The sequence below is a fragment of the Nesoenas mayeri genome (genome assembly GCF_963082525.1).
Source record: "Nesoenas mayeri genome assembly, chromosome: 1".
In the NCBI taxonomy this organism is placed as follows: domain Eukaryota; kingdom Metazoa; phylum Chordata; class Aves; order Columbiformes; family Columbidae; genus Nesoenas; species Nesoenas mayeri.
Window position 1 is genome coordinate 188,232,081 of NC_137541.1, and position 22,957 is coordinate 188,255,037.

General features: G+C 39.7%; 2 protein-coding genes across 5 annotated transcripts in view; one reads left to right on the forward strand and one right to left on the reverse strand.

Annotated features, from left to right (window-relative positions):
* The window catches only part of NBEA (neurobeachin), a gene marked incomplete at both ends in the record, with an annotated part of 484,059 nt that overhangs the window by 128,831 nt on the left and 332,271 nt on the right, over positions 1-22,957 (reverse strand). The window lies entirely within an intron of this gene.
* Positions 19,849-21,260, forward strand: MAB21L1 (mab-21 like 1; the record flags this gene model as incomplete). The annotated part of the gene is made up of 1 exon (XM_080353805.1): positions 19,849-21,260. One exon carries the CDS (start codon positions 19,849-19,851, stop codon positions 20,926-20,928), a length of 1,080 nt encoding a protein of 359 aa, XP_080209931.1. The 3' UTR covers positions 20,929-21,260.

Genomic DNA, 22,957 nt, shown 5'->3' on the forward strand with positions numbered 1-22,957 from the left:
AAAAGGGATTAAACTATGAAAACTCGCATGATACTAAAGTACCTATTAATGGGTTTAGGGGGGGAGGAACAATGAAAGTGTTATTTTTAGATAAATCGTTACTTTGTATGTAGCAGCACAAAGCATTTGCTAAAGAGACACTGCAACAGTTCTCCAGCAATATCCCACACATCTAAACACGTATTAGCAGGAGAATTTTCCTTGTAATTAAGAAAAATCTTACATAGAAAAGAGGGCCTTATAGTTTTCTCTTTAATTTTCAACAATTTCTATTAAAAAATCATTAGGAAAATGTACCGGTAGTCAAAAATTGTGTAAGTAAAACTGGCGTCAGTTTTAGAAGATTACTCGTTACTGTAGAAAATACTACTGTATGTTTGTAGACTTCCATACACACATCTGATTATCGAAAGCCTCCTAACAAACTACTTCCATAAAAAAACATTCACACTGTACAATACAGTTAACACGCAGAAAAATTATGTTTTCAAAAAAATAACAGGAAACAGCATGAGTAGCAAGAACAAGGAACCGGGGTAGTTGTCATCTCATCAAAAATAATGAATGCTCAAGAGATTTCTAACTTCATCTCTTCCCAGTCATTTGTCGGACAACAATAGGCTACCAGGAGAGAAAAGACTGGGTGCAGAGCGTGCTCTTCTTCCTTGGCTCTAGCTAGCACCTGTAACCTCCAAACAGCTATGTACCAGCTGAAATCCGCATGACAACAGCCCCAAAAGACAACTGGAAATGTTGTTCCTGGCCTGCTGTGCCTCCATTCAGCAACGGGATGCACCACATGGCGGATGACAGCTTTGTGTCTGCCCCATCTTGCCGCTTCCCCTCCTCCCTCGACACACAGTCGTGCACACACAAAACAGTCTCATGGCTAATGATGCAAACATGAAGTGTAAAGTCTCCTTAATTTGACCCTTGTTAAACTCCTAATTGGATTGAGGCGGTCTCAGAGTGGAAAGCAACCCTGGATTATTCAAGAAAGCTTTTACAAAATGAAGACCAAATTACAAAAGGTTTCCACTCTGGCTGCAGGACACCACAAAGAACAGGCAATGAATTGCAGCTGTCACTTAAGTTAAAAATCTAATCAATTGCCTTTTTTTTAAACAGGTAACTTTTTGAACAGTTTCTTCATTGTGATACTCTTCAGAGTGCGCTTGACCCAAATTTAATAAGCTGCTATTAAAGCAGAAGAGCAGCTGTAGAGCAAACACTGTAGAATGATACCGTGCATTCAGGCTCTTAATGATTTTAAAATGACTACAACCATTGCTTCATTCAAGAGGAACAAAGCTCAGGGCTCTTTGCTCAACAATGTCTTAACACAAACTGTCTGAACAGACAGCATTCATTTGTCCTGCATGAACCCCAAAGGTCAGCAGCATTGCTGAGAACATCTCAACAGTTTAATTGTGTTTCTCCTGTAGGAAGACTGAGAGGAGAAACTTGGGGATTCCTTGTGTATGAAAACTAGCCTTTTTTTTGTCTTCCAAGGAAATATACAGCTTAAGTACAGAGACAAGGGGTGCATGATATGCAGACAGGTGTAAAACATGAAGTAATTATAGAAGCTCAAATTAGTTCCTAGGCCTGAGGCAAAAAAGAGAACAGTGCCTTGACAAAAGGGAATAGCAAATAAGGATAGCAAACAAAAAATGACTTGAATGTGTAAATTAGCAAGAAAAATGAGACAGAAAAGCAGCTTTACTCTACTATTATTCACCACATGAGAACAGAGCAGCTGAACATGATCAAGAGGGCTTTGGAGGAGAGAGGCAGGCATCAACACCGAAACGAAGCCAAAGAGTGGCAGCTCCGCACTTTCTAGTCAGTCACTCATTATGTGGTGAAGTGCTCTTGAGAAGTGCCTCTTATACTTGACCTATCATATTACTTCTTCTGTAAACACATAATCCCTGCTTGTTAGGTGGTGTCAACACTAGCATTCATTCACTGTGGTAGTCCTTTTGTGTATAGACACTTTAGAAGTGCTGCCAAAACCAAAGAATTGACACCATAATAAAACAATTTGAATTTCAACCAGGTAAACAGATCCTATGCGCTTCTGTAAAATGTACTGTGCAGGGCATTACATCCAGTTTCCCTTATTTGAGACAAAGCTGCTTTCTTGTCACAAAACTATATTCTTTGCCAGTCTTTTTACCCAGGATAACAACTGACCGCCTAATAATTAACGTCAATGAATGAACACAGTTTAATAAGAGGAATTATGGCCACTGTAAATTATTTGCTTCGTGTACATGCTCACACACAAAAGCATATTTTTACTGCCAGTCAGCTAAGCAGAAGACCCCAAACACAACAAATTGTAGTTGTGCAAAACTACTTCCTACATGCAACGTATTATTATCATGAAGGTCACACAAAAGCCATAAAAGTGGTCAACTTTTATACCAGAATTTCATCCATTCATACAGATATTTTTTACTGCAGTCTTTGTGGGGACTTATGTCTGATGACTATAATTAGATATTTAGACCTGTCACTCAAATATTATACTTTTTGCTGTTAACAGCACAAATTCATACGTGAGAACACTTTCTTTAACCAATCCAGCCGTATAAATAATTGATTCTATGTTTCTGCATTAACAAAGGTATTCTAGACAGAGTATCACCCTAACATTTATGAAGTGCTCTGAACACTTTTGCAGCCTATATGGCTAAAAAGCTGAATCATTCTTTCATTCAACACTTGCCAAAATATGAGTGAGCTTTCTCATGCATCAACGAGTATCAATGAAACACAACACTAGAATGGTACCATCTGAGTAAAATGGCAATTTTTACAAATGAGTCCACAAAGATGCACAAAAGGAAGACTCAGATATGTACCATCCTAGCTCTCAAAGCCAAAGAACCATGTTAGCACTGGATACATCAAAAGGAGAAAGAAAGTAACATTAGAGGGCTGGTATTCATGGAATCATTTTGGTTGGAAAAGACCTTTAAGATCATCAGGTCCAATCATTAACCTAATACTGTCCAGATGCACCAAGATTACATGATGTAGTACTGCAGCCATGTCTAAAAAATAACATATTATCATATTACACCAATGTCACCATCCTCCTGCCAAGATTTTTTACGTTGGGTTTTGTTGGGTGGGAAAGTGAGCCTACATTCCTACCTACACATAAATTTTGAAGCTGAATGTTTTGTGTTCATGCACTGAACTGTGCATTTCTGGGGAACTTTGACAACACTAGTATTTGGCTCAGTTAGCCTATTTAGCAGGCAACAACAGCCAGTTTGCCTACCATTTGGTCTTCAGCTCATCCACTGTGGAGCAAGGACAGTGGAATATTCCTACCTGTACTACCCACTGCATCTCATTCAAACACCTCTGATAAAATCCTCAGCAGCCTCAGCCAACCTGAACAAACCCACATCAAATGGAAACCTAATTCTTACAACTTCTACCTTGGGATCCTAACTGTTAGACAGAACTTCTTCCCTACATCACTGCTCTCTCAGAAATTCCATTTTATACTGGTCTTAAAAAAAACAGATATACAAGCTTCATACATAATATATTAGCAAGCATTATTTATAACAACCTTTTTACCTTTTTCACTACCTCTTCTTTTTACTTCTTTTTCCCAATTTCTTGCCTTTTCCAAAATTAGACTGTAAAATGAGGTCATAATCACATAGTTTTATTTCTCTAAAGCAACACGGAAACTTGTGCCACTATAAATATTAAACAAGACAAATAACAAATAATGTAGTTTTGTAAATGAAGGCCTTGTAAGTCCCATGTTTAGTAACATTAATTTAAAACACAGTACCATGCAATACAAGCAAGTTCAGCAGTTTGTGCATCCAAAAAGGTCTCATTCAGTCCTACTCATTAGGACTTAATTTAGAAAGTAAAGAAGTATCAGCCAAGGCATCAACATAATCATCTACACTTTTAAAGATGTGCCAAGAACTTCATTATATGGGTTCCCTCTCAACTTCCGGAATCTCTCTGTTGTCTCCCTCTTCTTAAGCACACCCTGTCTCCCATCCTAATAAAGCTTTCCTTTGCTGTGTAGATTGCATAAGCCTCCGGACAGGTAAACCTCCAGGCCAGTGAAGGATGCTGAAAAGGCTGCTGTTTTCAGTATCTAGGGCTCTGGAGAACTACTTTATTTGCTTTCACAAAGCAATGACTTCTGCCCACAAAAGCAGTAACTCCATTGAGGCTGGCTCAGTTCAAGCACAGTCAAGAGAAAGTCTGGGAAATGTTGACACTTTCCAGCATGATTCACAGTATCAGTGTCTCTACTCAGACCAACCATGCTTATGTGCACTGGTACAGATTCCTTAAAGCTGGGATTTCTGCTTAGTGTGGTATTTATGTGAAGAAAATCCCACATATTCCCACATCAATTCAAACTTCTTTAAGCAAATAACTACTTCTTTCATGACTTGTCCTCTCATTTCCCCCTTTGATTCTTTATATTGTTTTTTCAGTCACCTCCCTTCAATGAAATAAATGTTAGTAGAAGTTTTCAAATTAATTTTTCCTGAAAAACGTTTAATGTCTTCCATTTCAAATTCATTCTCTTTGATCATTTTGCCCTGATCTTCAGCACACCTTGTCACTTTTCTAACTCAAGCACTGCATACTTTTTGGCTGCCTTCTTGCTTGTGGTTTATTTCTCCTATTCAACAAACCTCTATAATCTTAACTAAATTGATAAAAAAAAAATGGGTGTTTAATTGAATCCCTACCATTTTGCCTACACAACTGTTCATCACATACAGTACCACAGGGTCAGCATGAGGTCGGAGTTCAAATTCCTTATGCATTCACTAAACTCAAACATGCCAGCATTTGCTTTACAAGCAGTCCAACATGTTCGCCGTGTGACAGATCAGCACACATGGAATATGGCAAACACTCTTCCATCAACACTTCTTCAGAATTTCTAGAAGACAGGCAGTGCAACTGGGCAGCCTGGCCCCACAATGTGGGAGTCTACCAGGGAAAATGGAAGGCCATGGCTTACCAGCAGAAAAGAAATTCTACTGTTGACACCGGTGAGCTTAACAAGTAAGAATTTACTGCCTCAAGAGCAACTCAGCTTTTTGGTTCCAGTTTCTGCTAAATGGTAATCATTGTAGGTAAAGAGAATAATTTTACTACTATTTTTCTAGATACTGATACGTAAAACTATTTTTGCCTACCCATAATTGATATGCCAGTCGTACACAGTAGCCCTAGCATGGCAGAGCATAAGTAAGTTTATAGGTTCAAGGTGACTTAGGTAGTTATTCTTGTCACGAAATTAATGTAAACTAGCAAAGGAATGAAAATAAATGAAATGATTGCAGCTTATAGAAGAAAGGAAAGTAGCACAGAGAATGAAGCTACAGCGGCAATTCCCAGCTCTCAAAAGGCCACGCTCTGCTCCGACGCAAACTCTTGCAGAGGTCGACTAAAGTGAGACATGAGTTCATGCAATTAAAGTTTGGTCAGGGCAAAAGAATGACATGTAAGCTTCACCGACCCAACTACATCTGATGTAATTAGTGTCATCATTTTAGCTAGTGCTTGATTTGAATCATTAATCTTTAATATTTTATGAAATGTTTAAAATTATATAAAACAGGTGCATTCTGACTAGACATGGGTAGATTACTCAGCAACCAAAACTACATCTGTCAACTGCAATATTTTAATAGCACAAAACCATAATTCCAGCTAACTATTCTTTAAATGTGTAACAATCTTTCTCCAAGGAAAACAATTGGTCATTTTTAGTTATTTTCTAATATACTAGTCACTGTCATTTTTGACGGTCTTTTAACATAGAACAAACAAACAAGCAAACAAAAAAATCCCCACAAAAAACAACAAACAAACACACAAAAAACCCAAAACAAACAAACAAACAAACACACCTTACAAAAACTGCACAATTCTGTTTTTCATCCATGAGGTCTTTCCCATCTAAGGATTTCAATTATAAGAATGTGTTGTCAATTTAACAAGCCGCTTGTAATATCTGGCAAGGTAAGTAGGTAATATGTGCATTACCCGAAAAGTCAAAAGCTATCACAATTGTATCATCAGCAAACCCAAACTCAGGTCAGATTTCATATTGTCATAAATCATGGTATAAAAATTGGGCTCAGAACATGCTTTTATCTATGGAGGAAATCCAGAACAAAGCACAAATCTAAATATCCTTACTGCCACAGTCTGAAACCAAATTCTATTTAAAACAACTTGAGCGTAACTGATACATTATAGAATAATGGAGTCATTTTGGTTGGAAAAGACCTTTAAGATAATCAAGTCCAACTCTGAACTTAGCACTGCCACATCCACTGCTAAACCATGGGCCTAAGAACCTCATATACGTGTCTTTTAAACACCTATTATGATACAATTGTTCTCAGCAAACCACTCCGTTTTCAGACTGTATGTTTCTCCATACACATTAAATACCAATAGCTTTTCTCCAACACTCTTACCTCTTTATGGTTATCATCTTGGGTATATAACACTGCAAACACTTACTAGAAGAACAAGCTCCAAGAAAATTCAGGAGCAAGAATGAAGTCACCTGCAGACCTTCTGCCCACTTTTATCTTCATAGCTATGAAGATAAGAATTAGGTTGAAAATTTGTTTTGTTTCCTTTTTTTTTCTCAGTCAAAGTACTGATTTTAAAAAATGCTATTTATATTGTCAGCTTGACTACTGGGATGGGTCTGGGCACAGGAAACTTCAGGTCTGCTGGTGGCCACATCCTCTTGCTTAACATGCTAGCTGAGGAATGTCATCTTACACGATTCACTTCTGAGAACTAGTGATACTGTCTCACCTATCATGCTGCTAGTGTGGTCTTGAGTATACTCCAGGTTGTTTTCATACAGAAAATAGAAAACAACAACAACAACAAAAAGAACAAACAAACAAATAAAACTATGAAAATAAAAAATAATTCTCAGTAAAACTATTTTTCTACTCTACTATTTTTCTACTCATTCAGGATGTAAACTACATTTTCTCAGCAGTCGTTTTCCAGACTTACATAGTGCTTTTTAGGAAATGTGTACCAAAGTAAGTATTTATCTCTCTTCTCCCATTCCTACAAGTTATACTATAACTTTTAACCTCCCTTTTTTGTGAAGGAAAATTTAGTTTAAGCATTGAAAAAAAAAAAAAGAAGATGCAAAAGTCTTTCAAATCTGGATCCAGGGTGAAGATGGGAGCAGCTGATATAAACGAAGACAGATATAATTGAAGACTATTATTTTTGAACACTGATGCTGAGATACTTGTGAAAACATCCAGCCTGTTCAGATATCTGTGAATCTGGTAGACGAAGTGACAAACCCTGCAGCTTCTGTGTGCCCCATTACCTCATGACTTCAGGGGTATGTTAACATCTTGGAAAAAATATTTTTAAAACCACCCTGACAAACAAATGTATGAGTACTTCTTTTATAAAGGATGAGTCCCACTAATGTCAGTGGATTTACTTGCCTGAGAGACTTGTAAGTCAAGACAAATTAGGGTGAGAATGGTACATCTAAGGTTAAATAAAGGTTGACACCCAGGCTTCAGTAATGATTTTTTTGTTGCTTTCTGAGACTTGCAAAGCTACAAGAATTTTCCTTCTCCACTTTTAAACCCATCTTTCCACAAAATATCACCAGTTATGAGAACAGAAATTACCTAATATCTGCTTTGCTAAAAGGTATAAAGGGAACCTTAACTTATGGGGTTCAGTGGAACTCTGAACCATTTAGCAGCAGTACATCTAAGTGGGTTACTGCAAGTCTGGGAAGAGTAATCTATTAAACAAGAGCCATACTAAAGTCAATATCCCTAAAGCTACAGATCTCATTTATAATTTCAGTTTGTCCCTATATTTTTCAAACAGATGTACCCAGCCAATATATTTGTAATTAGTCTGTGGTACACTGAATAGCAAATTTTCTCAGATGGACTCAATACCACATGGTCCCATACATGTCCAAAGTAGCAGGCACAATATAACCATTTTACAGAACTCTCAGGAATCAGACAGGAGCAGAATAAATCACTCTGAGAACAAGCTGTGTACCAGGCTTCATTAGTTATAATTACTCCCAAAATATGCTCAGCAGAATGCACACGTGTCATCTGGGAGTGACACACAATAGAATGGGCAACTTATAAACTCCTCCAAGCACAGAAAGAGTCCATAAAACAACTGGCTTGTGCATTTGGATTCATGTGATAACACCTCCTATTGCATAAGCCACCAGATGACACAGATGGGGCAAATCCAAACAAGGAACATTTCTTTTGTATGGACATTGGACTTCATTTGATGCCTATTCAACCAACAAGCTGAGAAAGCTGAGTATGAAACACTAGATCTTTGTCTTTTTTATTTCCCAGATTGTGTTACACTTGCCCAAAATAATGAAACATTTATAGTTTTAAATACTTTGAACATAATAACTTAAAGAAAAAACAAAGAGAAACAAAACAAAATAGGATGTTAAATTTAACACACTCATGCACAGGCAAAATCAGGCTTCCCCAAACTTTAAAAGGAAACATATCTAATGTAATACCAAACAGCGTCTCTCTTTCATACATATTACCAAAAGAGGTAAGTACTGACTGAAGCTCTTTGAAAATGCACATATCAGCAATCAAATCTATTCTTTTCTGCAGAAAAGAATATTACTTAACCTTTTGTTCATGGATCAGATTACCTTTCCTTTAATAATTACTACAGAACCAATGACGGCACAATTATCGCAACATTTATCTCAACTTCGCTCTAGCAACTTGCTCATTGTTTTCTGTCTCTTGTCCTTTCTGCCAAACATAACAACAATTTTCTGTCTGGGACAACTTCAGTCTCCTACCAAATGCACATTTTTTAGTTCCTGTTCTTGTTATTTACTTACTTACATCCATATACCACAGCGTTCCAATCTTCTTATTAAATGCCCTTTTTTCACATCTTTTCTGTAGTTTTCTATTATTGCCCATCACTGTGGAGATTTGATCATGTTAAAATATTGGACATAAGTACTTGTTTACTGCGATAAACCTATGCTCTACTCAGAGGGAAACTGATATTCATACACAGTTCACTGTACAGACTGATTTAACGGCAAATATACTATGCAAGTTGAATACATTCATATATGTCAGCAGTTTAATATAAACACAGAAATATATATTGTTTGGATGTTACATGTGTAGGCTAGCACATGTGCACACATGTTGATATGAATACTCATGTCTATTTACTTCTAAACTTAAATGTGTAAATCCATACAAATAGACCCACATAAAAATATAGACACATGCATGTGTACACACTCAGAAAGGATCCTACACCTTTAGGTGGCATATACAGTACTTATACTTTGTTATGTTTATGACATGCTGTTAAGGAACTATGTAATATCCTCACATCTGTTTGCTGCTTCCAAGACAACCCGGAAAGTAACTCCAGAACTCTGACTGAAGAATATATTTACATCAGTAACTTAACATTAACCACACAACACTGAGTTCTGTGAATTCACTCATATCCACTAAATAAATACCCAGTTATTTTGATACAGTGGATTCTAACTGAGGTTCACAGATTTAGAGTGGTAACATGAACTGTCATGGAAAGAACTGAGTATATCCACATTATGTAAGATCAATTAAAGTCTGTTATAAATAGCATCAGTTAACCTGTGATCTGTCACATCTGCACATTAGCAACATTGCTTGGATGTAAGCAGGGGCAGAATTTGGCCCTCTTGGCCCCATTTCCGTGTCGTGCAACTGAAAGGTCAGCTCCAGTATTCATGCGTTCAACACTGGCAAACTCCACATAGTGCTCACAGGCACAGTGGCAGTAATTTCCTATTTTTAAAACATCAGAGAAGTCTGAACAATTTGTGAATTCAAGCTGCTATGGTATTATTTGAAGTCACTGCCTTCTTCCTTTCCTTTCCTTTTTTTTTTTTTTTTTCTCTCTTTTAGAGAAACAGATACTGAAACTATCCCAGCTAATAATTTCATTCTGACACTTGAGTTTAAAAGGTTAAGTTACTATCTGAAGAAAGGTAATCTGGCTGCCTTTCATAGCAGCCTGCAAGCTCTGCAATCTGCATAGAGAGGGGCATTTGTCATCATTAGCTGAGCAGTGACAGCTGGCACCTAGGGTGTCCCAGATTCAAGAAGTGGCAAAGGCACTCATTTACCTTAAGTTGCCATTAAGTATAGCATACTTCATAAGGACCAATATTTTCTTTTTGTTATACAGCATGAAATAACGTCAGTGAATGAATCTGTATTTTCTTCAGCATGGAGAAGGGGCTGATACACAATTAGCAGTTGCCTTCAGACAACAAGACACCACGTTTATTATATGAGCAAATATTCAATTCACGTCTCTTGAAAATAACTACAATTTGCTCAAAATTAAGGCAGTATATTTTCCTTCAAAGGTATTTCAGACTGATTGATTAGCAAATTTTGTTTATAGACAGGACAAATTGTGAAAAAAACACAGTTTTTAACTAGAGCTATAGTACTGTCACTTCAAGCTAGGAATGCCTAATTACTTAAAACAGACAGGTTATTAGATATAGGAAAAAAATAGTCCTACACTGCCATACAAGCTAATGCAGTACATTAATGCTTTGAAAGAATACCTGATGGAGCATTGTTTTAATAGCAGCATAAGAAACTTAGAGTATATTCTCAGAGTGTACTTAACAGTTAAGTTTGCCACAATTTTTTTTCAACAGTCCCGTGAGATTTTGCAAATGTATTCATATTTAAGAGTGTATGTAATAAATGGAATGTGTAAAAGTCTATGAAAGAAGTCGTGTTCATACTACCATCCATTATGCAATCTAAGAAAGATTGAAGAAATGGTTTATAAACATAGAAAGACCCTGATTTGGTTAATTCCACAGAAACAAAATGCCAAGCTAAAACCTAATATGTCTTGACATTAAAAAAAAAAAAAAAAAAAAAAAGAAAAAGAGAGATGGAGAAAATAAAAAAGCCTCATTTCTCCACAGTCTCTCAAATTTGGAAACATAATCCATAATGCTATATTTTGCATTATTATGTAAACTAGTTTTTCACAAATAAAACTAATTTTTGTGTTAATGTAAAATCTATGCAAATACATTCAGTCATTTATCAGGAAAGCTGACAAGCATTCCATATTGGAGGGGGAAAATGAAACTGCCTCAAGAATAGAGGCAATTAATTATTTCTGTATTTTCCCTTCCTCTGTCTTGAGGCACAAAAGTTATCCATCCAGTTAAAACAGCAAATGAAATAAAGAGATTTTTTTTTTTTATTTAAACACATATGGCTTTTGCCTGCAATACTGATCACCACAAGGTCTACAGATGCCCGTGGCTAAATTGTACACTGGCAGATGCACACAAGGGAAAACTGTGTTAATGCAGCGTGGTGAACAAAACAAATGAAGAACTGAATTTTGGGGGGTGAGGGAGAGGGGATTTCTTTTACTGCATCAAGATACGCTGTCTGCCTACCAAAAGTGGATTAGGTTAGTGACAAATTTAACCTGATTTTTTTTTTCTTGTACCCTATGTCAAAAATCTAAATAGTACGTATAGAAGAAATATCCACGCAGATCCACACAATTTTGTAAGGTACAGATTATAAATAATGGGTTTGCCAAGATAAATGGTGATATTATTTCATCTTTACAATTAAGGAGTAATAATACATAATGAATGTACTCACAGAATATAATGAGAAAATTGTTGTCCAACATACTTGCTGTCATTTTTTAACCACTTAAAGAAGCGGTATCTTGAAGTGTAGCTGAAAATTGCAAACATTATGGCACAACCTAGCATACATGATACACTCTTGTGTGCTCCAGAGTGCTAGTATGAGTTCTGCACTTGTTAATTGTTCATTTTTATAAGGTTATTTTTAAAAATTGCAGTCAAAATTAGCCAGTTCATTCCTGGAAATAATTTGCAGGGGAAAACAAGAAATGGAGATTGTAAAACATAACTGAAAATAAGACAGAATCATATTGATCGTATTAACTTCTCTCTAATAGGCCTGTACATACTGCAGAACTTTTAAATTACCACAGTAATGACCAAACAAAAAATAGTAAAGTATATATTTACATCCATATCGACGTCTATCTTGAGTACATCAGACAACAGAAGTAAATACACCCTATTAAAAGGAGTTTTGACCAAAAAAAAAAAAATCCTGGAAGTTTCCTTTAATCTTATAAAATAATTACTCTTTATCAACAGAAACTGTAAATAGAGAAGATTCAGAAATGTGAAATAATAAAGATACCTCCTTTGCCTCATCTGAAGCTAAGGACACTTGAGAACATTGTCGCTTCCCTAACAGATACATCACGGTTTTTTTTCTTCTTTTCAGTGTCACTAACGTGTTATAAACAATAACATGCCCAAATGGCAAAATCTATTCCTAAGTATTAAGAAAAATCAATAGTAATATTTCCTTAAGATAAACAGATATTTCCATAAGCACCTAGTATTTCTCTTCCAACAATTATATTGGAGATTTATGAAATTACAGGACTGTGTATTATTTCTGTAGTCTTTCTCATTTCCATTACACTGGCAGTACGCCACAAAGGACACAGTTCTGTATATTCTCATCTAGAGCTGGGCTGAAAAAATGGTAAGGAAAAGTAGGAAGGGTAGTAGGTGATCCAGGTTAAATTCTCAAACCCAAGTACAAGAACCAGAGTGATTTGCTGCTCTTAATGAGACTCAGTTCTCCCCTAGATAAAATATTATGCTCTGCAATGACAAAGTTTCACCAGTTAAGAAAAAAATGTTCAGAGTAGTGGTGGGAAAAATCAATACATTTTCAAGGCAAAAAGATCTATTAATCAAGTTTTTCCGTGAACAGATCTCTCCCCTTCTTCCTTAAATAATACTTTGGTTGACAAGTTTATATTACAGCTATAGCTAGAATATTTTTAGGAACAATTAATAAGTGTTTTAACAAGTAGGTTGCTTATATTTAAGACTGTTTAAAGATTGAGTACCTTTTTGGAGTTATAGAAGTAGTCTTGAACATGCGAAACAACATGAAAAACATCATTTTGAGCATTGTCTTTCACTCTTTTCTCTGAATAACCTCACTCCCCTTGTAAAGGCTTTAGAGAAGACTAAGGAACACATATTTGTGGGAGCATCTTGTTAAAATATGGACAAAACAGCACTGTCCTTTCTCAAGGAGCTAATTCAACACCATCACTAAAACACAAATTAAGAGGAAAGTTCTGTTTGACAGAAGAGTAGATATTTGGGCCAAAAATATATTTCCTCATCAATGTACATATTTGATGCTTTCAATATTTTAAAGGCACATCGTATACCATCCTAGTTGTAAGTTAACCTCCCAGTATTATCCCAGTCTGTCCCCAATCCTGAAAATAACTGCCCGTACACTTAATTGTGAGCCCCAAGAAGCCCCTGACCTCACCAGAACCAGCTGAATGTTTCACTAACCATGTGTGCGTTGGCAAGATCGGGGCCTTCATGAGGTTCAGTGAAACGTATTAATCACTCACGACCAACTCACTCAACTCCTCCCTTCACCACTATTTGGAAAGAAAATATTGGAAAGCTATGCACTACATTAAAAAATAGAAGTCTGCATTGAAATATGTCAGGCATGTCTTTTTATAACTAAATCAAGATAAAGTGAGTTACACAGGTAATTAACCATACCCATTCTATCGAAAGGGGAGAGGACAAGTTTTATTTTGAGTTAGAGGGACTTAACATGGCCAAAGTATTGGCCTCATGAAAACTAGCCATAAACACAGAAAAATGGCAAAATGTATATGAAAAGATGATACTTACAGATCTATATAGGCTGGTGTTCGAAGATGTTAACTAACATGTCTTCTGCTGATATCAACAGCTCTGGCATCTATATACAACGTGATGTAGCTCAGTTTATTAGTCAATATGAAATCAGCTTATAGAAAAACACCAGTCACAAAAACGGGTATGTTCAAGACATAGCACACTCCCAGTTCAACTAGGCTAATAAAATGTTGGGTAACAGTATGAACAAGTTGAGCGATGCCATAATTTATGTAATGATGCATTTCAAATGCTCACACACTTCAGTTTCCACTCACATTTTCTAGTTCTCTAGTCCTCTCTCAGACAATGTATTCCAGGGCTAGAAGTTACCGAGGGGAAAGACTAGTTTAGACATGAAGTCTTTGGGAAACATTCATCCAACATATACAGCTTTATTTTCAAGGTCAACGTTGAATATTTTGAGTCATTTAATCATATACAGCATGAGAGAGTAATGAGAGTTCTGCAGTGCTGGATGACCCACTACAGATGTAGTAGATTAAAAGGCGCTAATCCCCACTGATTCCGCACTCCTCACCCAGTCCAGCAGAAAAGAGCATTCTCCAAGCAGGAGATCTTAAAAAAAAAGCACCAACACAACACTGTTGGACTGCTTAAATAAAATGCTGTACTTTAAGGAATGTCTGGCTTTGGAGAAGCTGATGGATAAGTGAACCAAATGAATAATTCACTACATTTTTTCCTGCTTGAATGTTTCTGCAGTTCTAGCTAAAATTACAGTTGTGCAAGCTCTAGCTTTCCTTTTGAGATGTAACATTTTAAAGAAAACAAATCAGTTACTGTTTTTTCCCTTAACAGATTGGAGATTAAAGGAATTTAAAGCATTAACAGTTCATCCCTTAGACCTAGGGTGACCAAGTCCAAGTCTTTTCATGTTTGTTTCTTTTCTTTATATTCAATGGGAAGAGAGTACATACACGTGTTAAGTTTAGCACTAATGAATGCTAATTGTGTACTGCAAAAAGGAGCTATATCACATTTCATTCAAAAAAGTAAAAAATATTTCCATAAAACTGTAGATAAAGGAAGAAAAAAATGTTTGTGTACCTAGTTATACAGTAATGTACACCTAAAAATCTAAGTAATGAAGTGTTTATGTTCCTTAAAATGGCACTTTTGCAAACATCATAGCAACTCATATTTACACTTTTCATTTGTTTCTAAATTTGAAAGTGTAGTCAAAAAGTGAACTACAAATAAGAATACAGAAAATTGCAGGTACTATCAACTTCTCTCACAAAAAAAAATATGCTGCCTATTTTATATAATGCGACACTTAAAGCAAACACAGCACAAATATCTGTCTTTGGTTTTCCTACTTGAAAAAAAAAAAAAAAGGTAAATTTATTGTAGCTGGCAGGATGCTATGGATGAAATAACCAGGATGAATTGAGGGGGAAGGGGAGAAAGAGGAGTCAAGAAATCAGATACATTCAATGAGCCTTCAAACTCACTTCAGCAGTAGGGATAAATAATTTAATCAACTCAGCTTCATTTTTTCTGAGCTCCCTAGCGCAATAGGCAGATATTAAAAAATAAAACTTTAAAATTCATGAGCAGTTGTGTGTGGAGAACTATCACTATACAATAAGAAATATAAAGTGATATCAATGCAAATGCTTGTGTGTATATGTATCTGCACATTCATTTTAACTCACACTTTTCACCATATGAAAATGAATTATTGGTGAAATTTATATATGGCAACTTTTTTTTCTTTCTTTCTTTCTTTTTTTTTTTTTTTTTTTTTTTTTTCAGATTACATTTTGAGAGCATGAGCGAGTACCTACAGTCAAAGATTTTCAACACCATTTGGCTTTTTTGGCTAATATGACCACTATGTGACATGGCACTGTAGTTTGAAAGATTTAAAGTAAGTAGTGGAGTTCAACAAATGCTGCTATAGTACCCTCTAATTAAGGGAAAATATCTAGAAAACAGTAATTTGGTAAAAGTCACCAATATCATATGGAACCATTATCATGACAAATGATCAATCATCATTTTAATGAGGTGGTTTTAATCTCAGTTTTCCAGAACAACTCAATACATATAAAAATAAAACTCAGTGATGAAAAGGTGTTCCTTCCTTTTATAATTTATGAAGGACACATTAGTAACTACAGAGAAAAACTAACTGTGGTGAATGGTCAGAAGCTGCAAAGAGATTAATATTTTATATAATATGTAGCCAGATAGATAATAATTTTTGGAATCTAAACCAAACCACCGACTTGTCATGTTAAACGATCGGGTCACCTTAGCAGTCACATTTCAGTGGTTGACTGGTGTCAGCGATGCCTAAATCCACCAATTCTCAAACTATCAAATGTTTATTGTGTATGTGTGAAATGAAATGATGTAGTGAAGTTAATAGCTGCTAAACACCACCCAGCGAAGGTTAAAGCTAATATTTCCCATAGCCATCAACATACAATACATATGTATAACCTGCATTACTTGATATCATAGGCTAATCTTAGCATTATATATTGAAAGCTCTGATTTAGGATATAAGGCGTAATTTTTATTTAAATTAATTTTGCCGCATTATGAAAATTAAGGCAGCTTAAATGTACGACCTTTTGCCTTTAGCAACTGGATTTACTGAGCTAAAACCCACGGGGCAAAAAATAACCAAAACCTTGTCCGAAACGTTTCCATCTTTACCATGCAGCTCTGCTGTAGCTGCAGCGATGACAAGCCGAGCGGGGCCGGTGTGCCCCCTCCGAAGGAAAGGGCTGTCCCCTTGGCGGCGATGGGAGGAAGGGACAACCTTTTGTCCGCCCGCTCTAACTTTCGTTTTTACACGGCGCTGGGAGGTAACCTCCCAGGGAAGGAGCTCTTTCTTATTTAAATTGCGTAGAAGCTGCCCCTGACGAGGCAAGGTCGGAGGTTTCGCTCCGGCCGGCTCCGGGGCCGAGCGGCCGCCGCCGGGCCTGCCGCTGCGCCGGGGCGGGGACCAGGGCCAGGGCCAGGACCGCCGCGGGCCTCCCCCCGCCCCAGGCGGTCCCCGGGACCCGCCCGCCGGCGCTGGGCCCAACTTTGCTACTTTCCTTTCTTCCATACAGCGCAGCCGTGCGCTGCTCCGGCCAACGCCGCTCTCGTATATGAGAGCAGGGCGCGACCGGCATCGCCTCCGGCCCCGGGGGGCGCTGGGGGTCGTCCCGGGCCCCATCCGCGGCGGCAGTGGGGCGGGATGTGCCGGGCTAGCGAGGTGCCTCCCCTTCCCCGTCCGCCCACGGGGCCCGCGGCGGTGCCGCCGAGCCCGCTGCTCGGCGCGCCTGCAGCCCGCGGAAGGGTGAAAGAAGGACGGCCCCCGCTGCGCCCCGGCGGGTTCCCCGAGCACCCGGGGGCAGCCGCCGGTAAGAGCAGCGGGGGACGGCGGCGGCGGGGAGGCGCCCGCCGGTCTCCTCAGACCCAGAGAGGACCCCTGTAAGTGCCTGCCCGGGAGAGGCAGGGGGGAACCGGCCCCTGGGAGCCCGCAGACCAAGCGACCGCGCACGCCGCCGCTCCAGAGAAGGGGGAGGCGGCAGCTCCGGACCTCGGGCGGAGACGGCGGCAGCGGCCAGCGCCTGCGCTCCTCGGAGGCGGCTGGGGACGCACCGGGACCGGGCGCGCTCTGCCGCCGCCACCGGACCCGCCGCGGCCGGGGGAGCCACGGGCGTCCCGCCAGATGCCCGCTGCCTGGCCAGGAAACTGTCTGGAGGAGGGAGAAAGCCGAGAGGAAACAAGCTCCTCTTCGGCCTGAACAACCAGAAAGCGGCCGCCCGCCCCTCCGCCGTCGGAGAGCCGGCTGCGGCCGAGAAGAGGAAAAGCTGCTTCGGGACGACCTGTCACCTGCGGTTTTTCAGCGAGGCTCCCCAAGACAGGCCAGCCCGCTCTTTCTAACGGGCGATTCCCATATCAACTTCCACCTAGGAAGCAGCACAGGGAGCACCCATAGAAACGCCAGACCGAGCGAGCCGAGCACAAAGTCAGAAACGCTTCGCTATGTGCGATGAAGTTGGTCGCATTAATACGTTGAACAAATGTCGTGAAATGTTCTTTGCGTTATTCGCGATGGATATGCCTGTGAGTTACTTTAAGAATTAGTAACCTGGCAGTAGATTATAGATTCCAAGTGACTGAAAGCTCTCTCTCCTTTTTTTTTTTTTTTTTTTTTTTTTTTTTTTTAAGTAAATACAATTCATGGTTCTCTTGAAGTGAAGCACAGTATTAGGTGGCAAAGCAGAAGAGTTTGCCATTCCAGCTTATTTACAAATAAAAGTCCTGATTACTAACACTTAATGTACCGGAGAAGAAATTTGCTAATTACACATCACACACACGAAGCCCCAAACTGTCAGATTAGTAGCATGCCAGCATGTTTGCAGTCGCTAGCATACCTCCCGTGTGCACATTTACTAAACGCAGCTTGCTAGCAGAGCTTGCAATACGAGAAACCGTCCAGGTTTGAAATTAATAGATACTTTATCTATTTTCAAAAAAAAAAAGAAAAAAAAAAGAAAAAGAGCTGAACATCCACTCTTCACAACATATTGAAACGCTAGACAGAATATAAAAACGAAGCTAAAAACTGGCAAATGAGATTTACCGTTCATATCTCCTACTTGATTTCTGGAGGGAACGTGAAAAAGACCTGACAGATACGTTTAGCGATTGATTCTCCCGTCATAAGGTACAAACACAAAAAGCAAGGCAGAGACAATGCCGAAATGCATTAGACCTCGAAATCGATTATAGCCCGTCAGAAGATCTTTTAAAACGATACAAATCGTGGACTTTTGCGTAATATTTTATTCCAAAAGACACTAAAATTGCCGTGAGTCTGCTGCCTTGTTCACTCTCCGGTTCACGAGAGAAAAAAAAAACCCAAACAACTCCTTGATTTGCGTTACAGACAACTATCAGGAGGAAAGGACAGCGTGATGTGAGGCCAAGTGTGAGTTAATGAATTTACGCCCCTGCTCCTGCCAGAGTGAGCCTGGTCTGTGGCTCCCCAGTTGATGGATGCCCATTAATACACCTGCAGTCCCGTCTGGGCCGTGGGAAGGCACGCAGGGATTCAGTGCGGAGCGGCACAGTTTTGCCCAGTCTTTCCGAAACGTCAATACCCTTCAAGTTACGCCCAAAGGAGAGAGATTTCTCTTGATTTCCGAGCGTACAGATGATCGGGGTTTTTTTTTTCTGCCAGTAACCTTCTACCTTTATATACGTGCCTGCGTGTGTATGTGTATACATATCTATCTCCTAGAGAGGGATTAATTAGCCGGGTTTGAGCTGAAAGAGGCTGCAGTGACGAGCCCAGTGGCGATTGGCCGCCCGCCTGCCTGGCCCTGCCTTTATAATTTCCACACGAGTGCATCTGGGCTCTTATACAAACCAACAGCCAGCTTCTTCTGACATATACACACACACACACACGGCACTTTTTTCCCCCATCTGATTAACCACCTTGCACACACACAGTGATTACTACGGGAAAACATAAATAAATACGAAGAGGTTTTATTATTTTGACTACTGGAAGCCTCGCTGTGTCTCAGTGCAACTTTTGTTTTTCTTGCTGCTGGGGAAGGTGCAGCTCTCGATGCTTTCCTTTCACTCACGGACCCTTTAAAAAAAGGGGGAGGAAAAATATCGCCCCCTCCAGTCCCCCGCCCGCCCCCCCCCCCCCTCCCCGCTCCCCCCGCCACACACACTTCAAGACGGCTGATCTAAAAAAGCAGGAAGAGAGCATCTGAGGAGCAGCAGCCCCAGCGCATTTTGAAAAACATTTGTTACATTTCAGAGTGCAGCAGCCTGTTTCTCCTCTGAAGTTGGCTCCAGCCTTAGCTGCCGCATTGGATCCCACAGCCTATTGCGAGACTCCGGTATACAACCCGGATCTCTGCCCCAACATGATCGCGGCCCAGGCCAAGCTGGTGTATCATCTGAATAAATACTACAACGAGAAATGCCAAGCCAGGAAAGCCGCCATCGCCAAAACGATCCGAGAAGTCTGCAAAGTGGTGTCGGACGTGCTGAAGGAGGTGGAGGTGCAGGAGCCTCGCTTCATCAGCTCCTTGAACGAGATGGACAATCGCTACGAGGGGCTGGAAGTCATCTCCCCCACGGAGTTTGAAGTCGTGCTGTACCTGAACCAAATGGGGGTTTTCAACTTCGTGGACGACGGCTCCTTGCCGGGCTGCGCTGTGTTAAAGTTAAGCGACGGGCGCAAGAGGAGTATGTCCCTCTGGGTGGAGTTCATCACGGCGTCTGGCTACCTCTCCGCTCGCAAAATCCGGTCCAGATTTCAGACTCTGGTGGCTCAAGCCGTGGATAAGTGCAGTTACAGAGACGTGGTAAAGATGGTGGCAGACACCAGCGAAGTGAAGCTGAGAATCAGGGATAGGTACGTCGTGCAGATCACTCCGGCGTTCAAATGCACGGGGATCTGGCCGCGGAGTGCTGCCCACTGGCCGCTCCCCCACATCCCCTGGCCGGGACCCAACCGGGTGGCGGAGGTCAAGGCGGAAGGTTTCAACCTCTTATCCAAGGAGTGCCACTCTCTGGCCGGCAAGCAGAGCTCGGCCGAGAGCGATGCCTGGGTGCTGCAGTTCGCGGAAGCCGAGAACAGACTGCAGATGGGCGGCTGCAGGAAGAAATGCCTCTCTATCCTCAAAACCTTACGGGACCGTCACCTGGAGCTGCCGGGCCAGCCCCTGAATAATTATCACATGAAGACTCTGGTTTCATACGAATGCGAAAAGCATCCCCGCGAATCGGACTGGGACGAGTCGTGCCTGGGGGATCGGCTCAACGGGATTTTACTGCAGCTCATCTCCTGCCTGCAGTGCAGGAGGTGCCCGCATTACTTCTTGCCCAACTTAGACCTCTTTCAGGGCAAACCTCACTCGGCCCTGGAAAACGCGGCCAAACAAACGTGGCGACTGGCTAGGGAAATACTTACCAACCCGAAAAGTTTGGAGAAACTTTAGAGGGTAACTATAAAACCGGCCTGACCGAGAAATCCCCATGAAGTTTAAGCTGCCTGTTCAGAAAGTCGAATATTTCCACTTGACAATGCAAATAATATTATCTTTTAAAAAGGAATATAGCTTAGGCTCTTCACAAAGAAAAGCAAATAAGAACAGCAAGTATCATTCTTCTTCGTCACAGTTTTGCGGTTCCCCGCGGAAAAAAAAGAAAAAAAAAAAAAAGAAGAAAAAAAAAAGTATGTTACCCGGAGAGCAAAGTTGGCCGTAATTTAACATGATTGTGACCATTCTGCCTAGAAACGGTACCAACGGATTATAACAAACCCCAGTATTTTTATGTAAATCCTCTGTGAGTAAAAGCTATTTGGATATGCCACCTGAAAAAACCCTAATGTACCTTTTAATTTGTATCAAATATTGTGATCTCACATTGTCTTTGAAATTGTGGATGTTGGTGTTTTGTGATTTGGTGAACAGAAGTTAAATTGCCATTTTGGATACTTCAAGGACATTTTCTGCTAAAGAGAAGATACCATTTAAAAAGGTAGATTTTATCACGGTAATTTTGTTAATTGTCTTTTGAAGTGTCTGAACTTATCAAGTTTACATTTTTCGTTTCATATATATTGCTTGTTCTATTTCTAACATTCCATAAATATACTTGAAATGTTATTTAAATATATTCAAAAGAAATTTGGATTCTGCTTATATAATAACGCTTGAATATTGGAATTATATATTTGAAAATGCACTTGAAATACACTGGATAATTACCTTTTGTGATTTAGATTTTAATTTCTGTTGCTGATTTATTTAATTACAAGCTAATAAATGAAGTAAAATGCATATGGGTAAGCGTTTCAATATCAGATCAAGTTTTCTACTTGAAAAAGAGTCAGCTATGTTTTGTGAATTTTGCCTTTCTGTTGACAGCTGCTTAAACCCTGTAAAGCAGAAAACCTAAGGGCAGCCGCCTTATTTTGCATTTAGAATAGTTTTGTAGAACGGGGAAATATTTGCTACAAACACATTAGAATTTAGCTCCAGATCACCATCAGCAACTACCAGACACCGATGTAGTTATTAAGTTAGTAACACTTTTTTTCAGCCGTCATAAAATAAATCTATTTTCGAAAGCTTTATTATAGGGCAGTTATGTGTTTCTGCTCGGTTTTGAACAAAGCTGGGGAAACACAACATATCCCTGAAGCAGTCTGTTTAACGAGTAAGCAATAAGCCTGATAAACTAGCATTTTGGCACAAGCAGTAATAAAGAATAAAATAAAATTTATAGGTTAAACATTCAAACCGGCACCAATAAAGTGAACAACAATATTACTTCTGACGTACAAATCCGTTATGAATGTGATAAGATCGCCAGTTGCACTCCCAGAAATCAAGCCCCTGCGCTCCCAGGGCATTCAGAGGGAATAATATGTACGTGTCTGCAAAATTGCAAGCGATCCAAACTTGCCTACCCGTACTGCAACGTCTGGTCCTTCTCACTATGCATTTCTCTAAAGTGGCTTTAAGAGCAAAACAACAACGCAGATTTTCTTTACTATCCTAACAGTCAACAAGTGCTGAAAGAGGCCGATCGCCTGTGTAACACCCACTAGCAACTGTTTCCAGTGGGTGCACTTTAAGGAAACCGTTATACTACCCAGCGATTGTGACAGAACTTTTTTTTTTTTTCCAGCATTGCGAAGAAAGTTCCGAGTTTGAGAAATTATTCGTCAAAGAGAAATCACCTTATTACAAACATATTCTGATGAGGTCGCTAGCATTTTTCTCGGAAATTATTAAGGTTTTTGTAAAAGTACCTCCTCTCTTTTTCTCTTCTAACGCTTTTCCAGCGTAATAACAAAGAAATCAAGCGACAGCGATAAGAATAAAAAGAGATGCAGACGAGAGGAATGCCTTGTAACACACGTCCCTTCCGCATGCCTGCCCGCCCCCGGGGGCAGCCCCCGCTCCGCTCCCGCGGGGCGGAAGCCACGCAAAGGTTCCTGCTCAAGTCACGCACCCC